Source organism: Solanum pennellii, chromosome 9 (genome assembly GCF_001406875.1).
Source record: "Solanum pennellii chromosome 9, SPENNV200".
NCBI lineage: Eukaryota > Viridiplantae > Streptophyta > Magnoliopsida > Solanales > Solanaceae > Solanum > Solanum pennellii.
In genome coordinates, this window is record NC_028645.1 from 16891261 (window position 1) to 16902346 (window position 11086).

At 28.7% G+C, this 11086-nt stretch overlaps 1 protein-coding gene across 1 annotated transcript; it reads right to left on the reverse strand.

Annotated features, from left to right (window-relative positions):
• Positions 1-3938: 3938 nt before the first annotated feature.
• On the reverse strand, positions 3939-9307 carry LOC107030731 (protein DETOXIFICATION 53). The gene is made up of 2 exons (XM_015231993.2): positions 9125-9307; positions 3939-5431 (listed from the first exon to the last, which is right to left on the reverse strand). The coding sequence occupies exons 1-2, from the start codon at positions 9305-9307 to the stop codon at positions 4046-4048; spliced, it is 1569 nt and encodes a 522-aa protein (XP_015087479.1). The 3' UTR covers positions 3939-4045.
• Between the last annotated feature and the right edge of the window lie 1779 nt (positions 9308-11086).

An 11086-nucleotide genomic window follows, 5' to 3' on the forward strand; every position in this document is an offset into this window, starting at 1 on the left:
TTTTTTTGATATATGTAATTATATAAAATAAATTTGTATATAACGGTTTGTATATTTTGATAGTTATATAATTTTTTTTGAGGTATATGTATATTTATGAATATATAGGTACTATATTCATATACATATAATCATATACATATAGAGTTTATATTTTGATAGTTATATACAAAAAAGTTTGAGGTATAATATGTATAATTCTGTATATTTAGGTACTATATTCATGTAAATATAATTATATACATATCGAGTTTATAGTTATACACAAACATAAGTAGTTCTTATCTATACAAATATTGACATATATATATATATATATATTATCATTTTTATAGGGAGTTATTTTCATCTGCAAACAACCACCAAAACATTCCCCCCACATGCAGTAGTATAATGTACAATTCATACATACAAGTTGTATCATTCAATTTTTCTAATCAATAATTAGAATATGATTGTTAATATACAATTTGTTTATATTTGTATAAACAAAAATACATAGTTGCGATTTTAAAAAATTCAATTATGTACTATACAAATCAATTTTATTCTTTTTCGCCGTTTAAAACATGAAGTTTCCTTGAAAGAAGAATATACAAGAATATTGAAGAACAAAAAAATTTTCATTTAATATTTGCTTCAGTGATATTTGATTTGGAAGGATTAGCTTGAATCCTGGAATTATGTAAGTTTTTTGTTACCTTATTTAGCGCTTTGTATTCATTTATTAAAAAGAATATTGTATCAATTATAAACAAAAAAAAAGCTTAATATACAAATTAAATGCTCCATAACAAACTAAAGTATACCCATAAAATGAATATAATTACATAAACTATACCCATACTACATTATTTCATTAAATCTGTTTGACATATCTGAATTTTTTTCAAAGAAAAAAGACCCAAAACCCAACATAAATAACATCTCAAATTCCTATGGAACACTTTCTTCAAAACAAAGTAAAAATTGAGATTGGGAAGAATATTGAAAGAATTAATTAGAGCAATTAAGTGGCACCATATAAGAGGCACGGGCAGGGACTTCAACTGTGTTGAACAAATATAAGAGGGTGGGGAGACCTGCTCATTCATTATATCAATCTATTTCAATCTACTAAAAAATAGGTAGATATAATTTCAATTGTCTCATAAGAAATTTTATTTAAAAAATTTAATTTTTTTTCAATTTGATATACTATATATAGTTGTAATTAAGGGAAAAATATAATTTTATTATGTACTAAAATAATTTAAAAAGAGTAAATAAAATAATTAAACTTAATAAAATTGAGTTAGATTGATCTTAACTAATTATATATCTCAATACCTAATTCATTTAACCCAAAAATATTTAGATTGGGTTGGATCTACCCTTCCCACCCAATTGCCATCCCTAATATTTATCTTTAGCATGATAATGCAGATACAAAGTATTATAGGTCAACAACATAATGTTACACAATATATAGGACATGCCCAAGCATGGCTTTTTAGTTGTTTGACTTATGGTTGACAAAGTAAACCCAATTCGTTCAATCCATTTAAATTTGGGTGGATTATTAATTTATGTATTTATTAGTTCAACACAATTCAATTTATTAAAATTGTTTTGATATGTATTCCAAATTGACTATTATAAGAAAAAAAATAAAATTTTAAATTTCATTTTTATTTAATTTGATATGCTATATATAGTCATAATAAAAAAAATTATATTAAGTAATTAAATAGCATAAATAACAAATAAAACAACTAAACTTAAAAAAATTAAGCTAGATTGAATCTTGACCCATTATATAATCCCATTACCTAATTCATTTTGACCCAATCATATTTAAATTTGATTGAATCATGACTCAATTGTTATCTTGACCTATTATAACTTTGTCCAATATATTGCAAACCCTCGTGCACCAAAGACTCTTGACTAAGGATAGGTTGTATCACCCAAGATTTTTCATGATGATAAATGCACCATACGTGAGGCTTTTATTACAATAAAAATAATTTTTAACTATAATAATTTAAGTATTACTAAATATATTTTTAGAGACAAATATTAGTGATAATCATAAATATTGGTAAAATCTGTATCGATATTAAATTTAATAATAATTAACTAATATAGATAAATATTATATCATTCTATATTAATGTACATATTTATTTATGATAAAAATTGTTTTTGTTACAACACACGAGGAATCAATAAAGCATCGGATTTGAATGTGATTTTTCTTGTCAATATATTATCAATATAAGGAGTCCATACGTAGATGGGCAAAGGAATTCAACTAAGGAATTTTTTTTATTTATCTCATCATCCATTATAACTTTTATCCCTACGTTACCTAATATTTTGTCAGAGACAATATTTTTGATGTTCCACTATTGTTTCGATTATTGACTTCTGCTATTTATTTCATCACCCATAAATTTTATCCGCTTATGATAATGTAACAAAAGAAAATGTTAACACAAATCATCAAAATACTACATATGAATACTTTTTTTTTCATTTATCCACTGATCTTTAACAACTTCTAATTTAAGGCATTAAACATTAAAGTTCTTACACTCCAAACAAAGACTTAAACTAGTGTTGAGGCATGACATATATATCATATTTTTTAGATATCAAACTCATCCTTTAAGAAAACTTATTCGTAGATATCTCTTTGATAATGTAAAATTTTATTTACATTGACAATGTAAAAAGAATAATATACATTTATTAATGTTTTCACTATGTTAATCATTTCACTAAAAACTCACCTCATAAAAAACAATTTTATGAAAATTTATAGAAATAAAATAACAAAAGGAAAATGAACTTACCGGTATATTTGTAAGTTCTTCCTATTATTTCTTCAAATGGTGAGGATTATTCATATTCTTGACAATTGACATATAAATCCATTAATATAAGCTGATCATTGAGCAAATTTGATAGATTAATTAGATAAGACATGAGTTCATTATCAAGTAAATTGAGGATGATGAAATGTTTTTTTTCCAAGTAATAGTACATTGTAACCATTATTTACCATTTAATATGATTCAATGAAATTATATACTTATCTCTTTTTAAAATTTATCGTAAACAATTGAATTTGGATTGCGACTTTCAATTTCCACAATTCTAGCTGGGCTCTTTCAAATCTGGCAAAATGACTATTTTTGTAGAAATAAAACTGAAATATCAACAAGCAAAAATAATTTGGAAAGTTCTTTCCATTTAAGTAGTATAGAGACATTAAGTAGCATATAAAATTAATTATATATTAAAAACTAATTCTACTTTTAGGTAATAGATAATATGAGTCTTCAGTTTTTAAGGGATATTTTCCTAATTATACTTGAAGTTTTTTCATAAATAATATAGTATGATGATGATGATATGGAAAGCAAGAATTTGTGTTTTGTGGGATTACAAGTTACCAAGACATTAGCACTTGATTTTCGTAAGAAAGAATGCAAAATGAGGACTACTTTTGGCATTATTTTATCGAAGGGGTCATTTTATGATAAAGACATGCTGGGATCATGTAATAAATAAATTCAAAATTAAAATTAAGGAGAAAATATACACTCCTCTTGTGGTAGCTAATACAAAAGGGAGTTGTGAGTTCAAATACAAGAGAGATGTTGCTCGGATGGTGAATATCTTGTATTTTTTATCCGAAAATTATGAATTTAAATTACCAGGAAAGCAAAACGATGGAAGCTCGTTGATAGGGATAAAAAAAATACAAAAGGAATCCTACTCATTGTAACCCCCTACACATGAAATGACCATGTTGATAAAAACAAAAAAAATTAATGAAACTTAAAATTGTTATTAAAAAACGTGCGATTTACACAAAGATAAGTTAAGTTATTATTCATGAGGACGTGATATATAATATAACTAAATAATTAAAAATGTGTTCTCTCTAACAACCGAACACAAAATTGGTATATATGCCATGAAAAGAATAACAATTAGGCCCATACACTTGATGAACACATGATCATATATAGATAGTATAGTAGTCAATATTTTAAGGTACTAAGTTGGTTCCAACATCATCCTTGTCTTGAGATGCCTTAGTCAAATCCTCTGCCCTTCTAGCCTGAAGTTTCCAATCTGTTTGCATTAGTGTATACACCATCATGATTAGACATGAAAATTGAGAAGCCACTAGACCTAACCATAATCCCCTAAACCCAATGTTGAGTTTAAAAGCAAATACACAAGCACATGGTAATCCAACCAAGTAAAATGCTGCTAAATTTATCCTTACACCCATAGTTGGTCTTGCTGAGCCAGTAAGTGCACCACATGCTGCTGTTTGAGGTGCATTTCCTATCTCAGCTAACCCCAGGATCGGTAGTGCTCCTGATATTAACGCGAGAATTTCAGCCTCATTCGTGTATAACTTACCCCATACTGATTTCATCGCGATGGTTACACCAAATGCTGTGAATCCCAAAGCCATTGCTACACAAATACCAATAATAGCTGCTAATTTAGCGCGATCAGGATTACCAGCACCTAATTCAGTACCAACACGTTGTGATATACTCAATCCAAGTGAAAATGGGAATACATATATAGTCCCCGTAGTTTGTATCAATATTCCCATAGCTGCTACGCACGAATCAGGGTTGTTCAACAATCCACTCAAGAACAGAACAATCTCATACCACCACCATTCCAAGCAAACGGAAAATAAACTAGGTAAAGACAAACTCAACAAAGGACGCCACCCTTGAAACGTTGAGATAAATGTTACGCCAGCCCATGGTTTTATCGCCACTTTAGACAAGAACAAGTAAAGAAGCAACCCAATGTTCATATTCAACGAGTATAAAACCGATGCTAAGGCAATACCTTTAACATTCAAATCCAAGTATGTTACAAGAAAATAGGTTGTTGGAAGGTGCAAAATGGTTGAGCATGTAGCAACTAAAGTAGCTGGTGTATTTATGTATTGTGTCCTTAAAAAAGCTCTTAAAGGATTCAAATGAGCACTTGCAAGTAACTCAGGAATAGAGAAAATTAAGTATCCTTTAGCAACTTTTGAAATTACTCTATCTTGGCCAAGTCTAAGGAACACATGTTCGACGTTTAGCCATAGAAAAGTGATTGGAACAGTAACGGCTAACAGAAGTAAGAACATCTTGAAATATGTTTGAGTTAGTACTGACCATCTTTTAGCACCATAAGCTTGTGAACATATGGGTTCCATGCCCATACAAAGACCTTTCATAACAGAATATCCTGTTACGTTTGCAAAACCAATTGCTAATGAACCTCCAGCTAGCTCCGTCTTACCCATATGGCCCAAGAAAAGCATAGATATAATGTTCTTTGAAAACAATAGCAAAGTTGTTAAGGCAACTGGACATGCTATTTTCCCAAGTAACAACAATTCTCCACTCACCTGCATTTTCATCATATCTAAGAAATTAGTTTAATTAAAATTTCTATCCAACTCTAAAAAAATACTTGCACAATTATATAGGTTTATTATTTTTTAGGTAGTTATTATTATATATAAATAAATAGGTCTCTATGGTAGGCATTACTTGCTAAAAATGGTAACTTGTAAATATCACACATTAAACTACGTACACAGTACCTAAAAATATGAGGCTCCTTTGAAATTAGTTGATAAGGGATGTGTACATGCTACCCTATGTAATAAGAATAAGAGTTTGTGGGTTCTAAATTTTAGTTGAGTTTGAACAAACAACTCTAGCTTCGAGAGCATTTCAAGTCTCTTCCTTACCACTGAACTGTTAATCAGTTGGGTTAGGGGTCACAAGTTAAATTAGATATATGTTTATTTAATTTTCTAATAGAAATACATGGTCTACAGAAAAGCTACTTGGTTCGTTCAAACTTACGAACCCCCACTGAACTTTGTCTCTGCTTATATTGCTCAGACTCTTCACAAATGTCATCGGATGCGTGTCGGATCCTTAAAAATAGTGCATTTTGAAGTATCCAACACGAGTGTGATAACATTTTTTGAAGAGTTCGAGCAATTTAGATATGTACCTTTCCCACATCCCACCTATTAATATTAATATTGGATATGTTATGTTGTTATTATAAATTACATAAGTAGCAAGGAAAAATTACACTATTAATAATGTAATTTAAGTCCAACGAAGAATACACTTAACACAAGGGTAAACTAATTATTTAATCAAAATTTTCGATATATATTGCAATATGACATATATACTAGATAAGTGATCATCACCAATCATCTTACATGTCACAAAGCTTAATATACAATCATCTAATATTAAGTACCAAAGTTGGAAATTATTTCCTTTAACCAATTCTTTTAAAAAGAAAAAAGAATGAAGGAAGAAGAATATAGTATAGAGAAAGCGTGCATAAATCCTGAACATGAGTGCACATAAGCACGTGCCTACATATAAGTACCATCCTTTCTGTTTCTCTTATTTCATTTTCTATATACAAAAATTACCTTTCTTTTTGAATAATTTAAGGACTTAAAAATATTTTTTTAGACGTAATAGAAGATTAAAGAAAGAAAATAAATAAAAAATAATGTCACTTTTTTTCTTTTGATACACTTAATATAAGCAGTTGGTGAAAAGTTTGATTCCACCAAGACTCGTCTAGTTTAATATCTCTGCACTCATTACCCGGTATGGGTATATCTAAGTTGTTTAATGTGGCAAATGTAAATTTCAAGACTTTATTTACATTGGCATTCTTTAATAAAGAAAAAAAAACTTGGTGTTTGATACTAGCTCTCTCTGTTTTAAAAAAAATTAATCTAATTTAACTAGATTTAAAGTTTAAATAGAGCGAAAAAATAAATATATCTTTGAACTATTTTAAATGATATGCAGATATTCTTCATTATATTTTTGGGACATTGGTTCCCCTGTTGTTCAAAAACTAAAGCATATATGCCCTTCACTCTAATAGAAGACTAAATCGGAACACGTGACACAATCTTATCCGTCGATCCGATATTCAACAGATGTCGAATCGGTGGATAAGATTATAATACATGTATGCTCGTTTGTACAAATGGTGTATAAGCTCTAGTTTGGACGACAGAGGCACCAACATCCAAAAGTATAATGGAGGGTTTTTGCATATCATTTACGATAGTTCGGGCAATATTTTTCTTTTTCCCCTTTAATAAATAAATTTTTTTTTCAATCTTGTGGTCATAATCAATATTATATTAAATGTATCAAAATGTTCTTTAATCTTATAGCCTATACATATCACGTGGAAAGCTAAAATTAGAGTATTGTCATAACAGAGGAAGAGTATAATATATTATTGAGTACTGAGGGTTCCATTATTTTTGCTTGTACTAACTAGTAGTTAAACATGCTATATTTTAATGAACTAATCTCTATGATTGAAGTATTAGGAGGCAGCATGTCTCATTAGGTCTATCTCTCAGTTAGTAGCAAGCCTTTTAAAATAATACTTCAACCTAGACAGACAAACTAGCCAATAATATTTATTTAGGTTAGAAACAACCAACAAACTCACTGTTTTTTTAATTTATAATTCTTGAAAATTACCTTCTTGTCTATTTCTTTATCCAAAAGAAGAAGAAAGAAAAAATAAAATAGTCTCATTGTCACTTACACTCACATCATTAGTGGAATATCTTTTTCATAAAAACCACAAACACATATAAAGGGTGATTCCAATTAAACTTCCCTATAATTGACAATTACCTATTCGTTAACAGAATCTAGAGATATTATGACAATGATATTACACATACATACACTGAATATTAAAAGTCTATATGATTAATAAAAAAAAAATACTAGAAGGCCCCAAAGAATTGAGCCACACGTATATATATATATATATGTTTGATTGATAATAAAAGAAAATTTTATGCTATATAGTACACCTTCAACATAATAGATTATAAATATATATATTTTTATATGTTAAAATCAATACACAAAATATACCTTTTTTTTAAAAAAAAATAGTGTGCAGCATGTATATTTGATGGATAAATAAAAGAAAATTCTCCACTATACAATGGATCATCAAAATAATACGTGAAAACTATATATTACAATCAATATACTACATATTTTTATTAAAAATAGTGTATAGATTTTGTAATTTGGCTTGAGAATGTAATTATTTTGGCCGCCAAATATGTAATACTTTCCCCGAAACCATTTTTTCTTTGCATGTATTTATGTTACTGTCATGCATAAAACAGAAAACTAAAATTAATTTATTTTAATGAAAAGTAAAACACAAAATTCCAATATCATTACAACAAAAATAACTTTTAAGGACAATAAATTTTGATATTAATAAAGAATGATAACGTCTTTATCGGTATTAGTTAAGTGTCATTAAAATCGATGTCGCTAAAGAATATAGAGACATATATAAAGAGTGCTAATAGCCGCTAAAAATATAAATTTAACGGCTATTAAGAATTAATTATCGCTAATAATCATTTTTGACGTAGATATGCACCTTATAAGTAGTATATATATCCTTAACTTGAAAGTAAGGCAAGACAAGGAATAATACAGCTACCACACCTTATAATTATGCTTAAGTGTACTAATCCCTAGCTTCCACTTAATTTAAATTCATAAATCAAAAGAAAAAAGAAACCCAAAAAATGAAAACACCTACATATATATAATAATAGAGTCGCCTTTATTTTTGTGGTGAAGTGGTATTTGCTCCTGAGTACGGAGTCGCCATGCCTTACTTTCTAATATGGAACTTTCCGATGCAAATTCGAATTTAGTGTGACTCTAACGTGAATATGAGAAAGAAAAAAAAAGGCAGCTTGCTCGTGCTTCTCTCTGGCGTTATTTAAAAAAGAAGCAAATGGAGTTATGGAGCTTTATAACATAATGTTACGTGCGTGCTTTCATGTGTTTGTCTGTGCCTTATGTCTTTTATATTTTCCTTGTCTATGTGTGTCTGACTGTGTTATTAAAAAAAAGAAATAAAAGAATGTTGTACACCTGAATAACTCGAGCATGAATAATAGCACAATATAAGAGTTTATATAGAAAAATAATAATAATGAGTTTGACTCTAATATCATGTAATATCGAGGCCATACCTGATTCACCGAAACGCGTTGAAAAAGTTGAAGATTATTACTACGAGAGGAATATGTATGAACATATTCTTCTTCCCTTTGTTTTACCGTCAGCTCGATGTTGGCAGCGGCCGCAGCCATTTCATCACTTGTTATACTTATGATATCATCACTCTCTTCTCTAGATTCATTCATGGTACACATGACTCGATCAGGATAAAAAGACTGTTTTCAAGATACCTTAAAATAATTTTCGTTATAAAAAAGGGACAAGAAGAGAAGATGGTATATATATATGGAGAAATAACAAGTTTGGAAGAGGGAATATATATATACATACACATTCCTAGCTTGGTCCTTATTTATATACTGAAGTTTATGAGAAATTATATTATCTTAAGCTCTTACAAGTGACTTTAACAAGCGTTGCAAGGGTAGCCCAGAAATGACATATTAGGGACAGGTAAACTATATATTATAAAATTTTCTTGTATTCGTACAACATTATGCGTATTAAGTAAAAAGAAGTCGAATTAATTATACTAAACATCCACTAATTGAGTGCATTCTTCACTTGGACTCTGGCTTAGCTGTAGGATTAATCTACAATCCTATTTTATACTTCCTCCATTTAAAAAAGAATGACGTAGTTTGATTTAGAACAAAGTTTAAGAAAAGAAAGAAGACTTTTTAACTTTTTAGTTCTAAATTAAAATTATGTCAAATATATCAAAATAACTTTTAATCTTGTGACTTTAAACATGCCACATGAAAAGTTGAAGTTAAAAGTACTGTCAAAAAAGGAAAAGCGTCGTCATTTTTTTGAAACAGACAAAAAATAAAACTAGGGCATTCTTTGGAAACGGAAAGTATGTATGTATATATATATATATATATATATATATATATAAGTATACACATATTTTTCTATACCTTTTTTATTATTCCTTGCTTGTCCCACTTTATGTCTGCATCATCATCGTTTTGACCATGAAACATTCCTCAATATTTTGCTCTTATCAAGAACGTATAACCCTATAGCTACTTCACTTTAACATTCATCATCTAGTCACTGTTTTCACATAATTGGTTCTTCAATAGAAGATATGTAATCTCATTTATTAAACTAGGATCATTTCAACTTTATGAGTTTTGAATTTTATGAGGGTGATTTTAAGTGATAGTAATTGAGTTTTAAATTTAATATCTGTACGTATTTAATATATTTGTTTATATAAGTACATTGTTTGAGCAAGATCTATTGGGTTCGACTGCACTGACATGCAGGCTACTAGCTGAGCCCTTGCTCATGAGTTATTGAAAGCCCTCATAAAGAGCAACCTACTTTATCCATGTTCATAAGGGTTATTGTCTGAACTCTGAATGTTCAAATAATTCAAATGTTTTCTTAAATCAACCTATGTATGTCTCGTATCGAGTCACTAAATGGAGCGTTATAATATTTCATTATTTAAAATAATTAACAACACCAATAATAAGATCATTTGAAATAAAATTAATGTATATAGTCACTCTTTCCCTGATTTTTTGTTTAAATATCTAAGCGGCAAAAGTTAACAGGTGACATAGTAAATTAAAGTACAAAATGTTAATCACGGTAATATTTTATTATTTTCATTCAAAATAATGATAGTCTCACAAAACAAAATCTGTGCTCCACCACAAAACCTTCAAACCAAAATTTTCATGCTAAGATTCATTATCTATATACAAAAAATATTTCCTGATGGAGAGCAGCCATAGATGATGCAGAATTTGAGGAACTTCACCTAAATCACACTTGAGATATAGTTGACTTGCCACCTGGCAAAAATGTTTTGCTTTATCTGATAAATGGTTATGTTGGAATTCTACCCTCCTGAATTCTTCAAAGGAACACGTACTAACTACTAGTTTGTGTTTGCTTGAAAAACTTAACAGTAATTAATTTGAACAGCACTTTGTATTATTTGTAAATTTCAA